The 24,650-nt window shown below is 32.2% G+C and overlaps 7 protein-coding genes across 16 annotated transcripts in view; 4 read left to right on the top strand and 3 right to left on the bottom strand.

Annotated features, from left to right (window-relative positions):
- LOC126769871 (syntaxin-1A) overlaps positions 1 to 878 on the bottom strand; it is a 59,463-nt gene extending 58,585 nt beyond the window's left edge. For 4 of the 7 annotated variants that reach the window (XM_050488818.1, XM_050488819.1, XM_050488820.1 and 1 more), the window contains exon 1: positions 658 to 878. In XM_050488818.1, coding sequence (XP_050344775.1) covers positions 658 to 690 — 33 coding nt within the window. In that variant the 5' untranslated portion in view covers positions 691 to 878. The remainder of the gene's footprint in view (positions 1 to 657) is intronic. The other 3 variants (XM_050488816.1, XM_050488817.1, XM_050488821.1) reach the window with 1 other exon arrangement.
- Positions 879 to 1,101: 223 nt separating this feature from the next.
- Positions 1,102 to 3,001, top strand: LOC126769876 (GTP-binding nuclear protein Ran). The gene is made up of 3 exons (XM_050488826.1): positions 1,102 to 1,243; positions 1,603 to 2,060; positions 2,165 to 3,001. Exons 2-3 carry the CDS (start codon positions 1,632 to 1,634, stop codon positions 2,378 to 2,380), a joined length of 645 nt encoding a protein of 214 aa, XP_050344783.1. The 5' UTR covers positions 1,102 to 1,243; positions 1,603 to 1,631; the 3' UTR covers positions 2,381 to 3,001.
- A 439-nt stretch (positions 3,002 to 3,440) lies between these two features.
- Positions 3,441 to 6,295, bottom strand: LOC126770334 (elongation factor Tu, mitochondrial). The gene is made up of 7 exons (XM_050489703.1): positions 6,085 to 6,295; positions 5,649 to 5,849; positions 5,017 to 5,183; positions 4,569 to 4,812; positions 4,296 to 4,487; positions 3,852 to 4,218; positions 3,441 to 3,707 (listed from the first exon to the last, which is right to left on the bottom strand). The coding sequence occupies exons 1-7, from the start codon at positions 6,122 to 6,124 to the stop codon at positions 3,524 to 3,526; spliced, it is 1,395 nt and encodes a 464-aa protein (XP_050345660.1). The 5' UTR covers positions 6,125 to 6,295; the 3' UTR covers positions 3,441 to 3,523.
- A 1,270-nt stretch (positions 6,296 to 7,565) lies between these two features.
- Positions 7,566 to 9,866, bottom strand: LOC126770260 (zinc finger CW-type PWWP domain protein 1-like). Of its 2 annotated transcripts, none has more exons than XM_050489552.1 (6): positions 9,801 to 9,866; positions 9,414 to 9,502; positions 9,085 to 9,272; positions 8,761 to 8,957; positions 7,966 to 8,461; positions 7,566 to 7,698 (listed from the first exon to the last, which is right to left on the bottom strand). In XM_050489552.1, exons 1-6 carry the CDS (start codon positions 9,864 to 9,866, stop codon positions 7,589 to 7,591), a joined length of 1,146 nt encoding a protein of 381 aa, XP_050345509.1. In that variant the 3' UTR covers positions 7,566 to 7,588. The 2 variants fall into 2 exon arrangements, with proteins under 2 accessions (XP_050345509.1, XP_050345510.1); XM_050489553.1 differs by having other exon boundaries at positions 9,085 to 9,251.
- Positions 9,867 to 10,423: 557 nt separating this feature from the next.
- Positions 10,424 to 15,497, top strand: LOC126770263 (RING finger protein 10). Its single transcript, XM_050489558.1, has 11 exons — positions 10,424 to 10,805; positions 11,000 to 11,177; positions 11,364 to 11,555; positions 11,699 to 11,789; positions 11,971 to 12,192; positions 12,499 to 12,654; positions 13,134 to 13,599; positions 14,041 to 14,177; positions 14,285 to 14,399; positions 14,782 to 15,086; positions 15,226 to 15,497. Exons 1-11 carry the CDS (start codon positions 10,712 to 10,714, stop codon positions 15,445 to 15,447), a joined length of 2,178 nt encoding a protein of 725 aa, XP_050345515.1. The 5' UTR covers positions 10,424 to 10,711; the 3' UTR covers positions 15,448 to 15,497.
- A 1,769-nt stretch (positions 15,498 to 17,266) lies between these two features.
- On the top strand, positions 17,267 to 21,860 carry LOC126770375 (kelch domain-containing protein 10 homolog). Of its 2 annotated transcripts, XM_050489773.1 has the most exons (4): positions 17,267 to 17,369; positions 18,321 to 18,672; positions 18,950 to 19,161; positions 19,409 to 21,860. In XM_050489773.1, exons 2-4 carry the CDS (start codon positions 18,346 to 18,348, stop codon positions 20,067 to 20,069), a joined length of 1,200 nt encoding a protein of 399 aa, XP_050345730.1. In that variant the 5' UTR covers positions 17,267 to 17,369; positions 18,321 to 18,345; the 3' UTR covers positions 20,070 to 21,860. The 2 variants fall into 2 exon arrangements, with proteins under 2 accessions (XP_050345730.1, XP_050345729.1); XM_050489772.1 differs by lacking the exon at positions 17,267 to 17,369 and having other exon boundaries at positions 18,225 to 18,672.
- A 648-nt stretch (positions 21,861 to 22,508) lies between these two features.
- The window catches only part of LOC126769843 (adenosine receptor A3), a 65,044-nt gene continuing 62,902 nt past the window's right edge, over positions 22,509 to 24,650 (top strand). For both annotated transcript variants that reach the window (XM_050488744.1, XM_050488745.1), the window contains exon 1: positions 22,509 to 23,271. In XM_050488744.1, the coding sequence (XP_050344701.1) occupies positions 22,848 to 23,271 (424 nt within the window). In that variant the 5' untranslated portion in view covers positions 22,509 to 22,847. The remainder of the gene's footprint in view (positions 23,272 to 24,650) is intronic.

The raw sequence follows: 24,650 nt of genomic DNA, 5'->3' as shown, positions 1-24,650 counted from the left end.
TCAAATTTTTTTCTAGCTAAAATATTCATATTTTAATCAATAATTTTCTCTAAGTACTAGTTAGGAATGAGTAAATAGACATCAGCTTATCTCAACATTTTTTTTAATATTTTTCGAATACATATATTCTCATCTACCTACACATTGATGACTAATAATTAAGAATGATAAAAAATTTAAATGTCGCTCAAAATGGATAAGTTGGTAAACTGCTTTTATATTCAGATAATATAGTAGTACTGTTACATGGTCTTAATTAAGTATAATAATAATAAGACAAATTTTGGGTATAGCAACAATTAATCGCTAAAATTTTTAAGTGTGAAGATTCCTACCTTACAAGGTTTTATAAAAATGCCCAATAAGACTGGTTCCGAAATAGGCGTTTTGAAGGAACACCGCAGAACGCGACAAATTGTCTTACTTCAATGACAGAACGACCACTATCATTCAGCAAAGAAGTCACGGGTGGGGCGACCAGAAAACGAAATCTTAGAATAGTGGCTTAGATAGTCACTCATGTAAATTACAAGAGTAGAAATGCTATTCACTAAGCTATACGATATACATAGTTACACGGTTATTTCTTTGTGAATTCGAGGTCAGCAAATAACCATTGGTTATATTAGGAGTTGAAAGATTAAAGGGGAGGCTTACCGCTTGAAGCGCCGCTAACCTGTCCTTCGTCATCCTTTATAGAAAATCACACACCAAATAAACGTTTTATCTCGTTACACAATCCCATTCACAGATATTTTTCTAACAAACGTCACTAAACTAAAGGACACGAACACTAGTTCACTTCACTCAAAAAATCGATACAACGAACGAACGAAACTTCCAAGTTCCATCCATCAGTCTACTAGGACTAATATTACAAAGTTGTAGATGGCGTAACTGAGTCTGAAGTATATGACGTCATTACTGCAGGGTCGGTAAAGTAGTATCTATATATATCATTTTTAAATTTATTAAATTTAAGTACTAAAATACAACTTTTTAGAAACAAATAGATAAACTGAAAAATATAACATGTTTTTTTAATATATTTTTTTTTATATTTGCGCCGAATAATGTATAACCCAAAAAGTTGTATGAAATCAATGAGTAAGTGACATGACTGCTGCAGTCATTGCGCCTGTGGATGTCAAGCGATTCTTCCGTTTAGTCAAGTGACGCCATTGTGAGCCGTAACGACTTTTGAGAGCACGGACTTAAATCTTAAATTTCTTAAATAATCTTGGTAAATTGTGTTTTTATATAAAGTAAATATATTCTTGGTGTAATACACTTTCTAATTTATTTTATATTTTGTGTTTAAGTTACGTAGTTCGTGTGTGATTTTCGTTAATCTTCGGTACCATTGAGCTAAATTCCTGTGATGGTAGTTGAGCGCCATTCGGACAAAACTTAAAACAAATTGAACTTGTCAGTAGAAGCTTAACAACCAAACCATTTGATTTTTCATAAAGTACTTCATATACTACTTTAAAATGTTTTGAAAATAGTTGCGAAATAAATAATTAATCTACTCGTGAACCTATGTGGTGCGTCATGTCAAACGAAAAACTTAAGTTTTTAATCTTCAAACTTTGTTTTCAGGAACAGAAATACAAAAACAATTTATCAAAATGGCCACAGATGATATGCCCACCTTTAAATGCGTGCTGGTCGGAGATGGCGGCACCGGAAAAACTACATTCGTCAAACGGCACTTGACTGGAGAGTTCGAGAAAAGATACGTCGCGACACTCGGCGTTGAAGTACATCCCTTAGTTTTCCACACAAATCGAGGTCCTATCAGATTTAATGTTTGGGACACCGCGGGTCAGGAAAAATTCGGAGGACTTCGAGATGGTTACTATATTCAAGGTCAATGTGCTATCATCATGTTTGATGTAACCTCTCGTGTTACATACAAAAACGTACCAAACTGGCACAGAGATTTAGTAAGAGTGTGTGAAGGAATCCCTATCGTACTTTGTGGGAACAAAGTAGATATCAAAGATAGAAAAGTCAAAGCTAAAACAATTGTATTTCATAGGAAAAAGAATCTTCAGGTAAATATTTTATATCAAAGTGTTTAATGTATTTATAATTCATTTATTTTCTGTGCATCCAAAATATTGTTAATGTCTACTAAAATAAATAATTTTTATTCTAGTACTATGACATCTCTGCCAAGTCAAACTACAATTTCGAAAAACCTTTCTTGTGGTTGGCGAGAAAGTTAATTGGTGATGGCAACTTGGAGTTTGTTGCTATGCCCGCACTTGTACCCCCAGAAGTCACAATGGACCCACAGTGGCAGAACCAGATCGAAAAGGATCTCAAAGAGGCACAAGACACTGCTCTGCCAGAAGAAGATGAAGACTTGTAAATATAGCAAAATAAATTCAAATTTCCAGTGCCCTCTTCTGAATGTGATCAAAGCTGATTAAGCTTATATTGAAATGAGTTTTTCAATTATTTCATTCCATTAGGTTGCAATCGGTTCATAAGTTCAGTTTTATATTGTGAGTTTCATTGAAGTCATTTGCTTTAATCCATGCATGTAAAAGTAATTTTTAGCTTAAATAATCTTGTTATATTAATAATGTCCTTAGTTCAATGTTATTGTAATTCATAGAGTAATTGACATAAGTATGATATAAAATCTCATTTTATCAGATATTGTGTCAAACTATTGATACATTTGTGAACTATCCTAAATACATGTTAAAGTTATGTGTTTTGAACTTCGATCTTTTGTATAGTATTATTTAATTATAAAGAAAACTGTTAGAATTATTTTTTAAGGTTAATTAATAAATAACAACCTTTACCATTGAAACTTTGGAATTCACTAATTAATGGTTTTCTTTGTAATACATGGCTTGTGACAAATATTGTCCACTACCTAATTTATATATCTAAAATATCCGTGTTTGATACATATAAGGACTGACAATATTTCACTGTAAAAATTGTGGTGATACTTTTTGAATAAACTTAAAAAATATTTCTGTTGTTTCATTAATATACACAAACAAGTATTTGATTTCATAAATATTAATAGTTGGTACATTCAATTTTAAAATTATATATTGTCAAATAGACTCCATCAGTGTGATAATCTAAATTATTTTAGTAGGATCTTGCAAGGACTTGAATTATTATATTAAAAGAATAATCAATTAAATTTAAAGTTATACCATATGCCACGCTTAGTTTGAAGCCAAATTGTGAATTTGAATATTATTCCATTGAATTATAGTAATATAAATAATAAAGATACTTGACAAAACAAACATTCATAATAAAAAAATTACTGAAAAATTAAACATTTTGTAACGGGTGATAGATAATGCTACATCTTTTGAATCTCAATTCAATAATGACCAAAGAAGCCGCTAAGCAACATTAAGTGAAGCTGTTAGTATAAATTAAAATACCATTCATAGTTTTTCATTATTTGTTTTATTTAAATGCATACAATATAACTACATTGCTAGAACTTAAAATATGAATACAATATAACAATTTACTTCTTTGCGGCTGCCTTTTCTCGTGCCTTCTTTCCTTCCATAAGCTTCAACCTTTCATCTTCTGAAAGGTTTGAATTAATCTTAGTAATAACACCCGTTCCTAGTGTCAAATCTCCTAATCGAAGAGTAAATCTCTGGCCAGTTTCACAAACCATGGGTTTTAAAAGACGCAAGTTTAAGCTGCAAAAAAAAAACACTGATAATAAATATGTTGTGGATTTTGACAATGACAAAACAACAACTCATCATGCAGTTACAACAAGTTACACTTGTGATAATTCATTTTTCATTTCAAGTGTATAGTAATGATTAGACTATACTTACGTAGCATCTTCACCAGGCATAACCATTTCCTTCTGGGGGATAGTAACTTGAGTGGCACAATCCCAAGTCATAGAAAACATCTGAAGTTGAATAAATGATGTAAAAGGCTTTGAACGACCTCCCTCTTCCTTGCTCAATATGTAAACAGCTGCTTCTAAGCTGTCATGAGCCTTGACAGTACCAGGCTTGGCCATAACCATACCTCGTTTGATTTGTTCTCTCTTAACAGAACGCACTAAAGCACCCAGTTGGTCACCAGCTTGTGCTTCTTCTAAAGTCTTATGAAACATCTCAACTCCAGTTACAGTAGTTTTCATTACCTTGCCATGACCGACAATTTCACATTCGGTACCCTTTTTCAATGTTCCTGTAAATGACAATATTTTATCAATGAAATTATTAATATCTAAAAATATAATACATATATTTCATATAATAATGTACCTCTGTACAAACGTCCAGTGCAAACAGTACCACGACCAGGAATAGAGTGGACAGCTTCAACAGGCAAGAGGAATGGCTTCTCTAATTCACGAATAGGAGTTGGAATGAATGAATCCACTTCCTCTAACAGTTTAGTTATAGCATCTGAACCAATTTCTGGATTTTTTCCTTCTAATGCACTCAAAGCTGAACCTGTGTGTATTTCAATATAATTAATTTATTTATATTAAGTACAGAATTATTAGTAAGACATGCATTGTAAAGAACTTTTACCCTTAATAACAGGAATTTTGTCTCCATCATAACCCATTTCAGTCATAAGTTCTCGAATTTCCATTTCTACAAGTTCTACCATCTCTTGATCAGCTGCATCAACTTTATTGATAAATACCACAACATGCTGAATACCAATTTGCTTTGCAAGTATAAGATGTTCCCTTGTTTGAGGCATAACCCCATCTGTTGCTGCCACTACAAGTATTGCACCATCCATTTGTGCTGTTCCTGTGATCATGTTCTGAAAATGTCATTTTATAAATAAATTAACTTGCTAGTAAAGAACTCAATTGAATGTTTTGTTTAATTCAATAAAACTATTTACTGAAGTCAAGGTTAAATATTAATGTAAACAGAAAGAACAATAAAATAGCTTGAAAATAATAATATATAATAGAATAGTATATGATATAAAATAATATATAGTAGTAAAATTAATACATACTTTAATGTAGTCAGCATGTCCAGGACAGTCAGTGTGACCATAATGTCTTTTCTCTGTCTGATATTCAACATGAGCTACATTGATTGTGATACCTCGAGCTTTCTCTTCTGGTGCATTATCAATATCAGAATATCCTTTCTTTTGGGCCAAATTAAGATCAGACAAAACTAAAATGTAAAAATAAATATAATACAACAATTTAAGTAAAGGAATTTATAGTATTTATTTATATAAGTTATTTGTGTTGACTGCCTCGTTGGTCTAGTGGCTTGATGTAAGGCCGCAGACCTGGAGGTCCTGGGTTTTTCAATTCCCAGGTCAGGCTAATAAAAAGTTATTGGGTTTTTCTGTTTGAAAATTCTCAGTAGCTGCCCGGAGTCTGAAAGTTGGAAGTGTGTACACTCCCGTGCCTCGAAAAGCACGTAAAGCCGTTGGTCCTGCACCTGACTCTTTTCGGCCGTGTCGGATTGCCGTCCCATCGGATTATGAGAGTGAGGGAAGAGAGAGTGCACCTGTGTTTGTGCACACACTTGTGCCCTATAATATTTCCTGCGTAGTTGGCTAACCCCTTTTGAGATTGGCCGCCGTGGTCGAAATCGGTCTGGAGGACATTATTATTAAGTTATTTGTACCTTTTGTAATGGCAGCTGTTAAAGTGGTTTTTCCATGGTCAACATGTCCAATTGTCCCAACATTACAATGAGGCTTATTTCTTTCAAAGACTTGCTTCTCAGCGTAGTTCCTTCGGAGAATGACACTCAGAGGAGTCAAAGAAGGCAATCCAGTGCATCGCAAATTGGAACTCTGACTTTGTTTTAAAACTAATTTAAGGGCTGGAAAACGTTATAGAATATTAATAAATGCTTCCGCACACTATAATATTTTTCTATTTATGGACGATAAGCCCGTATCTGAACAAATGAAACTTTTACATAATATAACCTTATGTGTGCATTGTAATATAAATATAGTAAAACCATTTCTATAGGTCATATTTATTGCATATATATATGAATAAAGAATTATAATCACATAATGATTGTTTAAATCACTAAAATTAATTAGTACCTGGGTTAACCAAACTTTTAGCAAATGATATAGTCGCCATGATTTTAGGCAAACCACACCAATTGCTCTATAATAAAGGTGCCTTAAACAATTATCCTGTTAGTTTAATTGTTTGGTAAGTATAGCACAATATTAATTAATTTAAAAAATCCTTCAAAACCACACCGAGAAAAATTATATATTGGAATTGGATTTATCTCATGTCATAGACAATAGTGTTTTTCCTCCATTAGAAATGTATTTAAAAATATGTATTGATCTAGATTCTAGGAAATTGGTAAAATAAATGCAGTAAGCATTTTTATTTTTATAAATCTTTTATAAACTAAGCTTATTATAAAAAATAAGCCAAATAAACATGCTTTTATTATTAAGTAACTAAAAGAAGAATATAACATTGTAGTAAGCATATAAGTATTTTTAATGGCAATTCAAACCTCTTTTTGAAACACTTCATCTCATAACTGTTCCCAACCTAAAAACAGGCAGTTATCGTACCAGGGCCGTAAATTATCGTATATAGATCAAAATTATCGTACATCAGGATAACGATTGTAATACATAAAAAAATCACAATAATTTATTTTATATTAGTAAATCAAAGAAAAAACACGAATCAAAATATACGCAATATATTGTAATGATCACATTCAAAAAGACAGTAACTGCCAACACTCCGCATCAAACCAAGATATCGATATCGATCGCTAATTGACAGACAGTAGCAACCAATGAAAGGATTGCGCCATGCAGCGATCCAATAGATGGCGCTGCCAGTAAAAATAATTGTAATTGTTATTGAATAGTGTAATTATCAAATTTTGCATCATAATGGTACAATCTACGTACGATAGTAGTGTACCATATACCGTGTATCGTATATTGTACGTAGTTATGAAATTATCGTACTTGTACGATAATTATCGTACGGCTGCGAACCCTGCATCTCATTGCACTCTGTATATTAATCAAGTTAAAAATAGACCTTAGAACAATATTAAATTTTTTAAACATTTTTAAAAACAAACAACTCATTTGGAGTTGTTTCTTATTTAATTTTGTAAATCCACACCATTACAATTTCTACTGAATAATTATATTGATTAAATACTCCGACAAATACCATTTTTAAGCAAGTTTTATTGTATAATATCATTGTTTATTCTACATTTCAAAACCAAACAAATGTTTACTTCAAATACAATTGTATAAAAATTATGAGTACATTACTTGCAAATAAATAACTATAAGAAAATAATATGTTTATATTATTTTTATTACAAGTGAGTTAGGTGGTAATAGGTGTAACTAATCCTAAATCTGTATTTGCCATTAAATATTTTTTAAGCACAAATTAATATTTCTTAGTGGTAATATTTTAAAAATGATAAAAATACGTATAATTATTTATTTTTCTTAATAAAATGTAATCGTAACCAGGTTACCAAATAAAGAAATTAAGTATTAAAATTACAAGGCATATAACATTATGTTCAATAAAAATTTAGAAATCAAAATCGTCACTAGCTACAGATGCCGTACGGTGAAGTGTGTCCTGAGGATCTTCCATTATATTAGTCTGGCGTATAGTGTCAGGATATTTTGGAGAATTACCTGAAAATAATTTTAAATTGGACTTGCCTAATTATAACTAAAAAAAAAACTGTATTTCAAATGGAATAGAATACTTTCATATGTTTATAGAACTTTTTTTAAAATTATTTATATGTTGTAGGTAATTGTTTTCATTAACTCGACTATAACTAATTAACAATACAATATTTATGGTGACTGACATCATCATTGTTTGTATAATTATTCATTTATATTTCTCAATACAATCTAAGAAAATTATTTCGTAAATCAGCCCTTATTACCTACCATTTACGGTTTCTTTTACTAAATCTGAATTAGTGTCAACTTGTACATTTAACGATGATTCTTGGATTGAATGATCATCATTTATATCTGTGCCATTATTTTTCTTTATCTTACCCAACGTTATTACGTTTCTCTTGTTACTGGGTTGACTTTCATCAATTTCATCAGAATCGGAATCGTTAGGGAGGTCGATATTGAACTTTCTTTTAAAACGGTCTTTATACTTTTGCATATCATTTTTAGTAATCGTCTTCGGGCTAGCTATTGTTCCTTTATATCTTGCTACAAAACTATACTTGATTAGACGTTCAGATAGTGATAAATTCTCTGCATCATTTGCTTGTATTGCAGCTTCTGCTAAACGTTTATTATAACTTTTTCTCTTTAGAGCGGATTTGAGCAGGTGCTTATTTTCTGGATAGGGTTTCAATTGAGTTGGAGTCATCCATGCTCTTGTTACTTCCAATGCATCAAAAAATACCACATTATAATGAGTCTGAAATGTAAATGTGATTCGAGTTTTCGTTGAAATCTTAGTTCATTTAAATTTTTAACTTTTTTATACAAAAACTAACGAACTGTAAAGGTTTTTAATATCTTTTATATTTTTAATAATAAATAATAATAATTAGAGAAGACAGTATATCAATCAATAGTTTTTTTTTTAAAAAAAAGGCTTATTGGCTTACTAATAAATATTGCAGTCAGTATATTAATAAAACTAGGACCTCATAATGTATTATATCTCATATAATTAAGAACAATAGAAATAAATGACTAACTCCAACATCTTACCGGAATATCGGAGAACCCATCGAGCCAATAATACTGTTCGGTATCAGGGCAGTCATCGACCATTGCTGGCCACCATGGCCAGCCTGGCATTCGAGCTAGCACTAAAGACCCTGCAGCGTACTCGCTGTGGATAAGATCTTCCTCATCGCGAATATGGATCGGCACTTCTGGTATTGAACAGGATGCTAATGAAGAATCTGTGAATGTTCATTAAAAATGTAAATCATTTCAATATTCACCTTTACCTGTGACAACTTTTCATAGAGAACTTCCAATAAGATTCATTGATGACGGCGTACGCGCGAAGTATAAAAAAATATTTACCTGGATTCATCCTACAATACCAATTCTTGGGCAACTCATGGCTGTCTAAAACACTTGGCAGATACCGCCAGCTATCGCAGTCGTCGCATTGCACCCAAAGACCTTCGGTACGTCGTTTCTGAAGCCACAGCAGCCTCTGACGGTGAGACAAGTCTGGTGCGGGCTGACTGAGAATATCTTTATAAATGCTGAAATATTCTTCAACATTGTGTTCTAGGAGATTGAAGGCATCAAAATCTATCACTACTTTGATTTTAGTACTGTCAGTCGGTGAGATTATTGAAACTGTACTTAAAATTAATTTTATTAAATTCAGGTTGATAAATTACCTGCTACTCTGAGAATCTGTTTTTTCGCTATTCGTAAAGGTAATGTTTTGCTTTTTGTTCTTATTTTGCGATCGATACATGGTTTGTGGCTATAAAATGTAATAAATACTTTGTAAAGGAACATAATTTCATAATAATATTATGCTTATAATGTTTTACTACTTATAATTTGTTTTATATCAATGATTTTAAAAATAGATGGAATTTTTCATAACTAAAATCCGTTAAGCTAACGATAAAAATTGAATTGAATGAGAATTTTTACTTTGTAGTTATTGAAAAGTTAACCTGAAGCCAAATAAAAAAAGGCCAATTAATGTTAACTTCACATAGATTTGGAAGTTATTACATAAGAAATAAAATTTATGTTCAAAATATATTACTAACAGATGGTTGATGAGCTTCTTCCACAGGTTCGAATGCTGTATCAAGAGGTAAATTACCCTTTTTCATCTTCTAGGATTTTAAATACCTAAATCTTAATTTATTTCTTAATAACAGTATTACCGCCAATTATATTTGCCTAACAAATAACAATTTTTTAAAATGGCGGGAATGTGAATAATGTTTCCGCTAAGTGAATTAAATTAATTGGGTGTTTTATTGTGTCGTGTCGAATATAAAATAATATTATAAATGTAATAATTATTTTTCGTAATTTTGTATTTATTTGTCCTAGAAAATGTTATAATAACTTTGTCACGTGTAGTTTATTTATTTTTTTATCAAATATATAATTTGCTTCTCATTACTTAATTATCGTAATATTTAAAAGAATAATAATTTATATAATTGACTTCTACAATGGATATCACGATAGAATTAAAACCTTCAACTTTCATTTCCCATAAAGTCATGTTCGATACTTTTAATTTTTGAACTATATTTCATACATTATTTTTACTGGGATAATTTTTTTTATAAATAAAAATGTATTAAAACGTATGTTTTTGTTTGTAATTTTTTGCAGAGAGAATTAAAAAAAAATTCAAAGGAAGTGCGCATGATATTTATCTGGCTGGCTGCCGGCTGGAGAGCTGGTCGCCATATTAGTGGCGGATTAAAACAATTTGTTTTCACTTGTTATTTTCGTCCTTATCGGCGAAAGGGAGTATAACATACTCCCTTTGTGTGTTAAAAGTTATATATCCAGTGTATTAATTACTAGTTTAGCTGATTTTTAAGGAAAATATATTTTTCTCTTCGATTTGTATTATAAACATGGCTTTTTAAAATGTCGGCCCTGAACGTAAAATACTTTCCTCCTTGCGGAGTATCCCGCTTTATTGTATTTGTGGATGTTGGAAGAATCAAGAATGGACAAGAAATCTATAAATCGTTCCGTTTTACAACAGTCGAGGGCCTCCGCCATCGACTGTAAAAAAAGTACAGGTTAGTGCTAAAAGGTCAATTTTCATTAGTCATCTAAAGACCTATTAAATAAAATTGTGTAATCTGAATAATATATATAAATAACGAAATAAGTTATTTATTATTTGTATAAACTACAACAACAATTAGTACAAAATAAAGTTGTGTTTACAAATGTTTCATTTTTTTTAATAAAGGTACTTTCACATTTGCAGAATCGACGCACAAACCTTGGCCCCGGAATAACAAGAAACGTGAAGGAACTGGCAGTGTACCTAAAAATGAGCCAAATCGAAAAAATATACCATCACAGAGGGGTAGAGGTCAAATGGATAAGCGCCCGAAGGCCCGTGGTTCCACCGATTTCGTTGTGGGTAGAACGCAGAACACCAGGTAAAGTATTCACACTTTGTTAATGTTTTTAAAGATTTAAAATTAATTTGTCAGCAAAAACTTATAATTTATGTGTGAATTCAATCTACTTTGTACAGTGATTTTGCAATTTCAAAGATAACATTAAAGTAAGTAATTTTGACCATTTAAGAGTAGCATTATTTAATCGAAGTAATTTATAAACAGGTTAGAAGAGGATGATGAACCTGAAATAGGTTCTGTGTTTACACCTGGAAGCAAAAAGCAAAATTTGACCCATTTGCTAAACTTCATGTATCCCACTCGTGCCCGAGAAGATGGAAGGGGTCCTACTCCACGACGTCCTGGCCAGCAACGGGTCTCTTATAAACATGAACATGATCTCTACCTCCGAGCTTAGTAAGTATTTTGAATGATACTATAATATTTATGGTTCTACTAGTTATATTCCTAGTTAAGAACATAGTTTAAAAAATAAATAAGATTGGAAAATATAACTATGAATTATTTTGGTTTTGCTAGCCTGTAAATTTTTTTTTTAGTTGTCAGTTTGTGGTCAGGGAAGATGGAGATTACAAGTTAAATTTGATGGATCCAGACTTGCCTCTTAAATGGGAGCTAATTGAGGAAATTGTGAGTGATATTTTAGAAATAATGAAGTCAAACACATTTAAAAGTATACGATTTATTTTTTTTACTTTTACCATAATTGCAATATATACATATTCTATGTTTTCTACCTAACTTATCTTTACTTTAATAATCTAATCTTATTTATTAATGAATATTAATTACATTTAACATTATATTCCAGGTGGTGAGAAGTACTGGCAGGTCTGAATGTCCAATATGTTTGGGTGCCCCTATAGCAGCTAGAGTTGGTCACTGCGGCCATGTTTACTGTTGGGCATGTATCCTGCACTATGCTGCAGCTCATGAGAAGCAACCTCCACCATGTCCTGTTTGTGCTACGTCGTTACAAGTTGCTAATATGAAACCTACTCGCATAGTGCAGTGGGATTCTCCTGCAGATGAGGTAATGAAAATTTAACATGTTAACAATAAGAGTGACTTTTTTTCTTACTACTTCTGGTAAAGTATATTCCTAAATACCTTTAATTTAAGGGATAGCATAAAGAACAAATTGATAAACTCTAAAAAATTAACTAAATACTAATATAATTGATACATATGTAAGAAACATAGTATGGAAGAATTGTGGATAGAAATAATATTTTCATTGTTCATTTGATTTTTAAAAATTTAAAGTAATCATCAAGTGAGCTAATCAAATTAAAAATTACATACATATCACATTATTTTGATTGGTCCTAATTTCTAGGTAACAATGCGCCTTGTTCGACGATTACGTGGTTCAACTATAGTAGAAGTGGCACCACCTCGTGGCCAGATGAAAGACACTGAAGAGCATATACTGCCTCTAGAAATCCTTAACGAGGCTCCTTATGCTAAATTATTCTTTGCAACAAAACAACAAGTGAGTGTTAATTTTTATTTTTTTCTAATGGAAATGAGTTCACTATTTCATTTTTATTTTACTATTCAGCAAATTTTCAAAATTTTTAGTGAATTAAAATAACTTATTGTAACTAATGAAATATTAATTGTTTTTAAGCCGAGTAGCCGAGATTGCCTAGTGGTTAGAACGCGTGAATGTTAACCGCAGATTGTAGGTTCAAACCCAGGCAAGCACCACTGAATTTTCATGTTGTGAAGGAAAATGTCGTGGGGAAACCTGCATGTGTCTAATTTCATTGAAATTATGCCACATGTGTATTCTACCAACCTGCATTGGAGTAGTATGGTGGAATAAGCTCCAAACCTTCTTCTCAAAAGGAAGAGGAGGCCTTAACCCCGGAGTGGGACATTAACAGGCTGATACTGTACTGTGCTGTAGTATAGATAAAAACATAGGCTAAACCTAAATTGTGTGCTTATAAAGTTAGTAATTTACAGATTATGGATATTATGGAAAGAGACAAAAATGAAATAAAAAATCAGATTTTAGCAGAAATTGATACAACCGAAATATTTTACTTGGAACAGGCATTGGAAATGCTTAAATTAAAGGAACGGAAGATTAAACTCCAGAATGAACAACCTAAGAATATGGACCCAATTTCTAAACAAGATGTTCCAACAGTGTTTGAGAAACAGGCAGTATCTGATAAGAAATTAGACTGGTTTGATGTAAATGATGAAGGTGCTACATGCTTAGAAGATGTTGAAAATAAAATGGAATCTTTAAATTTACATTCAAATTTAAACCCTGACGCTATAGCCTTTGAATATGATATAAATGAAAACCCAGTTGAAGAGTTCCCACTTGTTGAAAGCCCTTTGAGCAGTGAAGTACCAGATGAGTCTATTTTTACAGACATTGACAAACAAAATCAAACTAAATATTTTTATTTCTACCAAGGTAAATTTACTGCTTAAATTATGAAATTTACATTTATTTATAGGCTTACCTTGGAAAAAAATCCAATATCAGTATTATTTTGTGTGAAGGTAACACTAGTAGTAGTAGTAATATAGTAAATAGTTAAATTATATTATATATATAATAGTAAAATTATATGTATAAAATTTCAATTATTTAATCACTCATTTCAATCAAGAACATATATTTAGAGTAGTTTATCCTTATTGTATTTATAACAGTAGAATTCTACTGTACTTTTTATAACGCATTTCTGTTGTCGGACAAAAATGAACACAAGTCCAACTTTATTTTGTATGATTTTTTGCCTTCAAAGGAAACAATCAGATAATTGTTGTAATAGGAATATACAAAATTATCAAATTTACATTGGGAATTTAAAACTTAGTAAGCCATATTTAATTGTTGATAATGTTGCAGCTGAAGATGGTCAGCAAGTATTTCTGAACAGCCTTAATGTGCGCATTTTAAATGCTTCCTGGGGTGTTTTGGCCGCTGCACCGAGTATTATACGTGGCCGTGTGCTACACCGAGAAACTTACTCACTAAATGACCAGGTTGTTACATTTAATTGCTTACAAATTATAATATAAAGAGTGACACAAAGCTTGCAAATATAAGACTAATTAAATAATACTATTAGTAATTAAAGAAAATATTACAGACAAGGAAACACATGCCCTACACAGCCCACTTGCCTCTGCACTGCTCCTTTGATATTGTGGAACTTGATTTACAACCCCCACATGTTACTAATGAAGCTCTGGGAAATTTTGCAGGTATGTAACAACTTTCCAAGAAATGTAAAATGTTAATAGTTATTTGGATTATCTTTTTATTCAGAAAACAATTAGAAGAATTCTACACTTAGGACGAGCTGGTTGGCGTGATTGGTGGATGCTTGATTTCACGCCAAAGGTGGGTTCGATTCCCACCTATGACAGATATTTATCCATGAACATGTCTGTTTGTCCTGAGTCTGGATGTAATTATCTACATAAGTATGTATTTACAAAAGAAAAATAGTATATGTAGTATATTTGGGATCAGATGGCTGTGTGTGAAAAATGTCCCAGGATATTATTATATTATTAGTACTTATTAGTTCTACAGCATGATATATTTATTATACACTTTTTTCATATATTACATTATACACAGCTGAACTAGAACGTCGGGCAAGAAGTCGAGCTAAGCATGAGCGCGATGAACGTCGTCGAGAAAGAGCATATCGTCGCCTTATGGAAGGGCCACCTAAACCTGATTTCTCATCTGAACTATTGTTTCCATCCGCACTTCCTACATATGGTAGTCCACCGAATCCATCCTATGGTAGTCCACCATATATGGAAGTTCCGATACAGAACTTTTATCAATCTCCATCTATGAGCACTGTTTTATCTCCACAAATGGAACAGGCGAGCACTTCTACAAGCTCATCATCAACCGGACTTTCATTTGCTAAGGTGAAATTATTAGAAAATATGTTTGTTATTATCTATATTTAAGGAAAGGTTTTATTTGGCTTAAAGAAATTTAAGGAAATTAATTTTATATAATCTATGTTGATTGATCTTTATACTGAAAGGGGTATATTTTTTACAGATGGCTAGTGCTAGTGGCACTTGGCGTGTTCGTAAAACAGTACCACCTCCGCCACCCGCAGTTAACGAAGATGAATCGTCTGGACCGCGCGCTTTAGTACTAAGCGATGCTATAGAAGCAGCACTTCTGGCCACCAGCCCTATATCACAACCATCAGGAAAAAAGAACAAAAAGTCCAAACAAAAGGTTCTTTTCGCTACTGGAATGCATCGTGCTCCTTAGAGTATTTCCACCATTGTCATGTCATGTTTCGAAAAATAAAAATCTTATTTTATTTAGAAAAATCATTTCATTTTGAATGAATTATTATTTTTATTTTTTTTCTCAATTTTTTTTATATGGATATAATAGTTCATGACATATAAAATGCATTATACTTATCTCGCTTGTTGATATAGGTTATTAAATACGCACTAGAAAATAAACCTATAAAGTTATTTAGTTTGCTCTCAAATTTCATTGTATGACTTAGTTTATTAAAATAAAGTCATTTAATTACGTTTGTCTTTTTTTTGTTTGACCTAAAAATATAAACGATTTACTAAACCAAGATTATTTTGAAAACTTGCTGCTTAAAATTAGTTTTATATTCCATCTAACCGGTTATTTACTTGATATCTGCCTAGAACATAACTATTCCAGATTATGTAAAATGCACTTTTTTTTTAAATTGTTAATAATTGTCATGCTTGTTAAACATCATCGAAGTTTCTCTTCGAGATCGAATCAGAAATGATGAAATCCGCAGGCGAATCAAAGTAAGCCACGGTAGCATGCGAAAGCGATCCTGTGGCGCTCCTCGTTAAGACTGAAAGGGTACCGCTGGTTTTTTAGTGGGTATTCCGATGTTCGGGGCGCACTCGGCGCCTTGGACACCGGCGAGTCCCACATACCCCCCCACTGTTCCCGTGGGGGAAACGCGTAATGCGTTTTTCCAGCGTTAAAAAAAAACGGCCTACAATGTGGACCGACGACATAGAACGAGTCGCGGGAAGCCGTTGCATGCGGGCAGCGCAAGACCGGCTAACGTCGAAATCCTTGGGGGAGGCCTTTGTCCAGCTGTGGACGTCTTCTGGCTGATATGATGACGATGATGATGCTTGATAAAGTATAACTTTGTATGTAAAACATATAGGAAAAATCGTGCATTCATTCATGAATATTTAAATTGGCTAAAATAAGTATAGTGGCAGTGGGCTGGTCACGTATGTCGTAGGACCGATGGCCGTTGGAGCAGACGAGTCCTAGAGTGGAGACCGCGAATCGGCAAGCGCAGCGTAGGGCGCCCTCCAGCCAGGTGGACCGACGACCTTAAGAAGGTGGCGGGCACCAACTGGATGCGGAAGGCGGAGGACAGGGAGCTTTGGCGCACCTTGGGAGAGGCCTATGTTCAGCAGTGGACAACGATTGGCTGTTGATGAAATGAAATGAAATGATGAAAGTATAGTACGCATTTAGTGAATGTCTTGTGTTGAAAGTTGCAATTCATGAATATTTTCTACTTTTGTAAGTCTCTATTGTCGATATAATCAATATCAATTAGTAAAATAACTTTTTAAATAAAATTCATCAATCAATTGTGCTTGGCGGTCAAAAACTAATAAAAATAAATAGACAGAAGGTATAGTATATAAATATATATAGTATATAATATATATATAAGTATTTTACGCCATAGATACTTACTGGTGGTAGAGCTTTGTGCAAGCTCGTCTGGGTAGGTACCACCCACTCATCAGATATTCTACCGCAAAACAGCAGTACTTGGTATTGTTGTGTTCCGGTTTTAAGGATGAGTGAGCCAGTGTAATTACAGGCACAAGGGACATAACATCTTGTTCCCAAGGTTGGTGGCGCATTGGTGATGTAAGCGATGGTTAACATTTCTTACAATGTCTGTGGGCGTTGGTGACCACTTACCATCAGGTGGCCCATATGCTCGTCCGCCTTTCTATTCAATAAAAAAGAAGATACTATGGTATTTTATACGATACAAACATATTACTTTATTTGAAAAGTGGGTAGATATTGCCAAAATCATCAGTAATCAAGTAACATTTCAATAAGGTTATGTTAATCGTTAAATAATATTTAGTTCTTCCATACAGTGAGTTGAACAACGATTGAATCAAGCGATTAGCGAAGTGTGATATTTTTTCAATAGACGTGATAGTTGAATTTTTCAAATCAAGATAAATATTTCCATGTACTTGTAGTTATCGATTTCAGATGTTTTCTGAAGGTCGTGTTCGAGGATGTGTTGGGGTGGGGGATCATCATCAACTATTAAGTTTTATGCTTTTCATTGGTATCCCATATATATTTTAATAGAAAAATAGAAAAAGAAAATTAAGTAAAAATGTTATTATACACAAAAATAAGACATGTTAAACAAATGAAAACATTTATAATTATAATAAATATATATGAACATTATGTATTTTGTATGATGAATTTTCTGTTTTTACTTACAGGATACGAGGTCGCATCTTCCCTTTATAGTCTATGTTTGGACATGTAACTACGAACAAAAGTTATTTTCTGTCTTTAAATATACTCAAATAATTTTCAGTATTTACAAATGTTATGAGATCACTTGTGTTTTATTTGCATGGACTAATACTTGAACCAAAAACCCTCCAGTTATGTTTTCGACTTGTGCTCGCTAGTACCTAATAAGTCTGCTTCTTTTGCATGTTTGATATTCATTCATTGACTACAACATAGCCATTATTTACTAGCTGGTAGTAAATAGCAGCCAATGAATTTATATCAAGTTTTAACATTTTCTCAACAGGGAAAACCATTTACTAATTGTGATTTTTTTTAATACGCCGGACAATAAATAATATATTAATAACTAAAATATTAATGATTATTTTTTTAACAATATAATACACTTTTGTCTCTCGTGTATAGGTATAAAAGGCCTATTATATTATAGGTTGTGTAGACCTCCAAAACAATCATCTGTCATATATGTCAGCTGTGTAAACTGTCAAATTTGACGACATTGCGTTTGTTTTATAAAAAATATAATTTAATATATAAAACGACGTTATACTACAATATAATATTTTTTGTTGTTGTTTTAGTTATTATTGGTTAACTATAAGCGGTATGAGTTCGACGGGAAAAGATTACATCTTTGAACCTTTTAAAGTTACAGAGGTTAAATATCGCGGATTTACAAGCCCCCGGCCTAGAAGTGGACATAGGATAGCTTGTGACGACGTAAATATTTACTGCTTTGGAGGCTATAATCCATATTTACCCCTAAACACCATACAAAGAAACAATCCTACTTGGACACCTGCTATGCCCTTATTTAAAGAGCTGTGGAGTTTTTCTATAACTACTAAGAAATGGAAAGAGCATAAAGTGACTGAGAATATGCCAGAAGAGTTGGCTTCAAATGCCATGTGTATGAATGGAAGGTTTTTAATGGTGTTTATATTTTACTACTTGAATACTAATATAATAAAGTAATGTAAATTCTAACCTGTTTTTATGATTTTGTATTTTTAACGACACTATAATTACTAGCTATTCAATATAATTACTTAAATATACTTTGAGAAAAATATTTTTTTGTAGCATTCCTTGTGTAGGTTTCCTAATAATAAAGTAAATAGTTTCTACCACACTAGTTCTAAGCCAATAAATATTTTTATTTTCAAATTTCTTGTATGTATTTCTATTTAAAAAATATTCTGTATTTTAGATTTTTGGAGGAACAGGCGCACCATTTGGAACAAAATGCAGTAATGATGTTATAACTTGGCGCACATGTGATGGTGATGCTAAACTTCAGATTTTAGATGTCACAGGATCAAGGCCTCCAGGCCAGTATGGACAGTCAATATTATGCCACGATGGTCACTTTTATACAGTCGGTGGAACTAATGGATTTGCATATAATTGTGATATTTATAGGTTAGTAAAATTATGGTTTTTTTTATACACCACCAAGTACTTAATCTGCATTTAAAAGTAAAGTAAACCATGATGAGAAGCTTATGTTATGAGTATTAAGCAACTAGGTTCCATCTATGAAAGGCTATCAAGAGTGTCAGAGACATTATATCATTAATTCCAAGTTTAGATAAACTGTTTACTTTTTCATCATCAATAGATGAAATTAAGCTATTCTTATTTTTAATTAATCAATTTATTATTATAGGTTAGATCTGCGAACAATGATTTGGGAGCCGGTATTCATTGGGACAGGACAAGAAGGTGAACCTTTGGGAAGGTATCGACATGAAGTTGTTAGAGTAGGAAACAAATTGTACATTATTGGAGGAGGGACGGGAGAATTGGCCTTTGAACTAATGGACATACCTATGTATGATCTTGAAACAAATACATGGACAAAATTAGTACCTAAAGCCGATGACACAATGAAGGATACTGTCATCCCTCTAGGTAGAAAATGTCACAGTGCAGTGCAAATAGATACTTCAAGTGGTGTTCAAGTGTTTGTAGCTGGAGGAACTGATGGGCAAGCCGTTTTTGATGATATATGGAGGTTAAATGTGTCAGATATGCAATGGCATTTAATGCAAAAGACTGTTCTCCCCCACCAATTATATTTTCATTCTTCTACTGTCACTTCTTATGGTTGCATGTATGTGTTTGGAGGTATTGAACCAAAAGACAATGAAAGTAGAAGAAACAATATTCTGTATAAAGTATGGTTATGTATACCAAAGTTAAGCGAGATTTGTTGGGAAGCTTTACTCAGTTTTCATCCAAGTATTGATCACGTTGAGAGGTCGTCTCTATTAGATGTGGGAGTTCCAAGGCATTTTGTAGATAGAGTACATCCTCAATTAAAATAAGTTACTGAAAAGATAGTTTTTAAAAAGCAGTACAATAATTACATGCATAATAATTTATTTTAAAAACATTACTTGTGTACACTTTTGTACAGTTTATCATTTGCAACTTTAATGAATAATTTTATAATAATAATTGACATTTAATTTTAGATTTACATATAAAAGTTTTAAATATTACGGTTATGATATCATCAAGCAATTGTCTATGATTTTAATATTTTTTTAATTATTTCCTAATTATATAAAGCAAAAGGCAAATGGAATACTCAGGTGTGGCCACCAAAACTAATATAAATTTAAAACGAAACAAACTTTTGTTAGTATAAAATTAAATGTGTGTCAATATGCGTCAACTGTTCTCAATTTATGTATTAATAATGCCATCTTGTGTGTTCAAAAATTCTAATAACTATTCCCAAATAGGAATATAAGTTAGTGGATTATTTTTTCACATAAACCTTTATTTTAAAAGTAAATTATATTATTTTTTGTTACGAATGACTAGGAACGGAAAATCTCAACGAAAACCTTTGAAATAGTTTATACTAAATCAGTAAATAGGAACAAAAACGATAGTATAATAAATAATTATTAATATTACGAAAATCAGTTAATAATGATAACAAATTAATACTTACCTAATATATTGACAATAGTAAAGTTGGTCAGGCCTGGCTAAAAATTCGTTTCTAGAAGTTGATTTGAAATAAGAAATATATATTTGGATCGCCGTTTTTTTATGACCACCATTTTATACATATTTTATAGCATTATGTATGAATGCATTTTTATTGCCGAATTTCGATAGATTATTATTAATGAATATGAATAGTTGGTTTTCATTCGAGCAGTAATCTAACGTCGGTCAAACATCCTGTAATGTGTCTTGTTCTTAAGAAAAAAAATCATTATTTTGGCAGCCACATATAACTTACTTGTTTCATTTTGTTTTATAATCTGAGTATATTAATATATTTACTTTATTACATTTCATAATTTTATACAATCGTCATAATATGACATAAAATATGAATAAATTATAAATATATACAATATGAATTATAAATTTGAAGGTCAAGTTAAAAATTAGGTCAAATATCAAAATAAATCGTATTAGTGGCGGATTTACCCATAGGTTATAGGCTTGAGAAAAGAACGAAAACAATAAACTTTTTAAAATTAATTTAATAAGAATACATTGTATACTAATATAATACGTACAATATTCGTAAATGTGTATTATTACAGATAAGATAAACAGTTATTAAGACCGACTGTAAAGACGTATTTACGACCTCATTATATTAATCAATAATTAAATCACAATATAACCTTTTTTTTTGTATAAATTGTTCCAGTGCCTTCTTGAGTTTACTTTTTTTATTATATCTTAATCGTCTATTTCCGTTAAATGCGTATTAAAAATGTTTTTAATAATCTGTAAGTATTTAAGTAGATTGTTGATATTTAATATGGTAAAATTTTATATTTTTTATGTATAAAATATGGTTATGATTGTAGTGCTAAGTGTAGTTAATATAAAAAAACGCCTATACCTTAGAGTATGTAAATTCGCCTGAAAATATAGCATTTTCGTATCTTATCAGTTTCAGTTCGACATCAGTGTGGATAATTGGTTTCAATACTGTGTCGTAAATTTTATAACTTATGATTTTCAAATTTACAATTTGTGTTGTTAATATTAAAATCATTTCAACTGATAAAAAGGCATTTTAATTGTTGATATATTTCAATAAAATCGGTACGGTACACATTTGTAGAGTTCATTATTTGTTGCCACTTTCTGAGAGCGATGCAAAATTTGATATAGATTTTATATCCTTTGGCTGTAGTTCTGTAAAGCTCATAACTCTAATTTGAATACTGGTATAGATTTGTATTTTGACTTGTTTTTATTGTTTATTTTTACTAATTACTATAAAAGTAGCTCATGAAAAGGTTGAAATTTTGCTCCGAAATACTTATAGTCCAAAACGTCTATTTGGACAGACAGACTTTGGCTCTGTTGACTTCCGTCTCCTTGTCGGTCTTATCCGCAGAATATTTTTTATCAAAACTAAGGAGCGGAGGGCGAGCTCAATCGCCTTTGCTACTCTTTCCGCAGCGACCCCCGCGATGTATGCTTCTGTTCTGAGTGTAAGTACAGATGCCTTCTTGCCTTCAAATCGATGTCTAGGCCTAAAGGCCTGGTGTCATGGCCAACAGAGATATTTAATTGTTAAACAATTAAATAAAAAATTAAGCCCGAGTACCCGTTGCATATATTAGCAGATTATTTCTAACGTTCAGATAGTTTTGTTGGAGACAGTTTAGTCTATAGATGTTCCGTTGTCAAGGGTAAACGTAGTTCGTAATCGCAACAAGTGTGCGTCGGCGTAGGGCGTGAGTCCCAGTCGGTGCAGTTTCGCGCCAATTCGCGCCCGCAGTGGTGGGAAACACGCCGCGCGGGCGGGACAAGCCGGACCTTCGCGGTCTCGCGATCGCGATCTCATACGATAACTGATAATACTCGCGGTACTGATTTATAACTTATATTTCGATGAATGCATATAATGAACTTTAAGAAATAATTAATTATTATATTAAAAAAAAATAACTGAAAAATGTTCATATCCCTAAACCACCCAAATATTTATATTATAAGTCTATTTAAACATAATTATGACTGTGCCAATTTTAATAGTAAATTGTTTTGAAATATGTCGAAAACGTAACGGTTAATTTTGATAGTGGTTTTAAATTACAAAGTTGTTCGGAATGGACGAGGAAATTGTGACGGCGACAGCCGCCGTAGACCCAGCGCCGCACCGATCACCTACGCCTGAATTACACGCTACATACACTTCTCTGGAAATCTTAGTAGCTTTGATGGCTGTTGTAGGCAATTCCATGGTGATACATGTGTTTCGTCGTGACAGAAGACTCCGACGACGAACGAATTATTATATAGTGTCATTAGCTATCGCGGATTTGCTAGTCGGACTATTAGGTATTCCATTTGCGATATTGGCTTCAGTTGGTCTTCCAAGAAACTTATACGCCTGTCTGTTCACGACGTCGTTGCTGGTGATGCTGTGCACGATAAGCATCTTCTGCCTTGTAGCGGTGTCTGTAGACCGATATTGGGCGATTCTTCACCCCATGTGCTATTCGCGGAACGTCCGTACCAAAACTGCTATTCGTAAGTATTTAATATTTTTTAATTTTATTATTTTTCATATGTTATGCTATGTTAAATTTTTATTTGAGGTCATTCAGTACTTATCGTTTATTACTAGCGTTACGCACACACAATAGACACCAACTCCTTACGCGATTGGTAATCGTTATAATAATAGTTCTAGAAAGATTTATTGTATCCCATCAACACATTTCAATTTTTCTATTCAATTGACACTCAGTTTATTTTAGTTTCTTAATGCAAGCATTAAAAGCGGATAAAATGCTATTTATTTTATAACAAGATCTATTAATGTATTTTCCTTTATTTAATTGCATGAAAGTATGAGGAATGTGTTTTGGTAAACATATTAAGCATAAGTTAAAATGTTTTCGTTAGTTTTCGTAATATAAATGTAAATTCGAGGTGATCGTATTATTTATGAGACTGATGTACTTTATTTGATATATTCTCAGAAGGATCAGATTTATCAAACTTTCTTTGTTTTATATCAGTTTATAAAAAAGTGCGCGTTAAATACGCACCCCAAGAGTTTCTTGAAATATTCGCACGGGTACAAAAAACTCTAAATAAAGTGATCGTAATACATATAACTGTATCGTGTTACGCGGCGTACGTCAGTAAAGCTCACAGTCATGATTTTTCCGGCATCTTCAACAATCGTCATATTTCATCCAATTTAAATTAAATTTCTTTCCATTGGTGAAAACCGTATGAAAATCCGTTCAGTAGTGTTATAGCTTATCGCGTTTAGATAGACAGACATATGCGGCGGAGAACTTTTTTTTATAAAATATAGTGATGATTTGTGTAATGTGCTTTAGTTATTTATTCCGTAATAAACGTTTATCCCAACTAGATACATGACCTCTATTAAACCTTCAAGAATTTTCAAGCCATCACATCCTTTTGTGTGTAATCTTACGTCTAGGTAACATAAACTAAAAGTATTTTTTTCAAGTAGCGTAGTACGCGCCAATTGAAAAACAAGTCAAAGTCAAAATTATAATTTAAAGTCCAGATCTTTCGGCTTAGATCGATCGATTAGAATGTTTGAACTTTAAGAAAAAATAACTTTAAAGTATATTTTTTACGTGAAGTATCTAAATATGGCAAATGAAAGGATGGCATTTAAATATATATCTTTTTACGCAATATTTTCGAATATTTTTATTTTATGTAGGCAAGCAGAAACATTACTTGTGGTAGGGCTTTGTGCAAGCTCGTCTGGGTACATATCATCAAATATTCTGCTGCAAAACAGCATTACTTTGTGCTGTGTGAACCACTCATCAGCCACTGATGATAGAGGCTTGTGCAAGCTCGTCTGGGTAGGTACCACCCACTCATCAGATATTCTACTGCAAAACAGCAGTACT

The sequence above is a fragment of the Nymphalis io genome, chromosome 8, assembly GCF_905147045.1.
Source record: "Nymphalis io chromosome 8, ilAglIoxx1.1, whole genome shotgun sequence".
In the NCBI taxonomy this organism is placed as follows: Eukaryota; Metazoa; Arthropoda; class Insecta; order Lepidoptera; family Nymphalidae; genus Nymphalis; species Nymphalis io.
Note: the sequence above shows the minus strand (reverse complement) of the source record. Positions and strands in the feature narration are given on the sequence as shown.

Coding starts and splice junctions, on each gene's coding strand:
- LOC126770260 (XM_050489552.1), bottom strand. CDS start 9,866: ATGAAAAAGGGTAATTTACCTCTTGATACAGCATTCGAACCTGTGGAA. Junction 9,503..9,800: donor AAGAAGCTCATCAACCATCT/GTTAGTAATATA, acceptor TACATTTTATAG/CCACAAACCATGTATCGATC. Junction 8,462..8,760: donor ATGGGTTCTCCGATATTCCG/GTAAGATGTTGG, acceptor TTTACATTTCAG/ACTCATTATAATGTGGTATT.
- LOC126769876 (XM_050488826.1), top strand. CDS start 1,632: ATGGCCACAGATGATATGCCCACCTTTAAATGCGTGCTGGTCGGAGAT. Junction 2,061..2,164: donor ATAGGAAAAAGAATCTTCAG/GTAAATATTTTA, acceptor TTTTTATTCTAG/TACTATGACATCTCTGCCAA.
- LOC126770263 (XM_050489558.1), top strand. CDS start 10,712: ATGTTGGAAGAATCAAGAATGGACAAGAAATCTATAAATCGTTCCGTT. Junction 10,806..10,999: donor CGACTGTAAAAAAAGTACAG/GTTAGTGCTAAA, acceptor TCACATTTGCAG/AATCGACGCACAAACCTTGG. Junction 13,600..14,040: donor ATATTTTTATTTCTACCAAG/GTAAATTTACTG, acceptor ATAATGTTGCAG/CTGAAGATGGTCAGCAAGTA.
- LOC126770334 (XM_050489703.1), bottom strand. CDS start 6,124: ATGGCGACTATATCATTTGCTAAAAGTTTGGTTAACCCAG. Junction 4,813..5,016: donor GACATGCTGACTACATTAAA/GTATGTATTAAT, acceptor TGACATTTTCAG/AACATGATCACAGGAACAGC. Junction 4,488..4,568: donor CAAAATTCCTGTTATTAAGG/GTAAAAGTTCTT, acceptor AAATACACACAG/GTTCAGCTTTGAGTGCATTA.
- LOC126770375 (XM_050489773.1), top strand. CDS start 18,346: ATGAGTTCGACGGGAAAAGATTACATCTTTGAACCTTTTAAAGTTACA. Junction 18,673..18,949: donor TGAATGGAAGGTTTTTAATG/GTGTTTATATTT, acceptor TCTGTATTTTAG/ATTTTTGGAGGAACAGGCGC. Junction 19,162..19,408: donor TATAATTGTGATATTTATAG/GTTAGTAAAATT, acceptor TTATTATTATAG/GTTAGATCTGCGAACAATGA.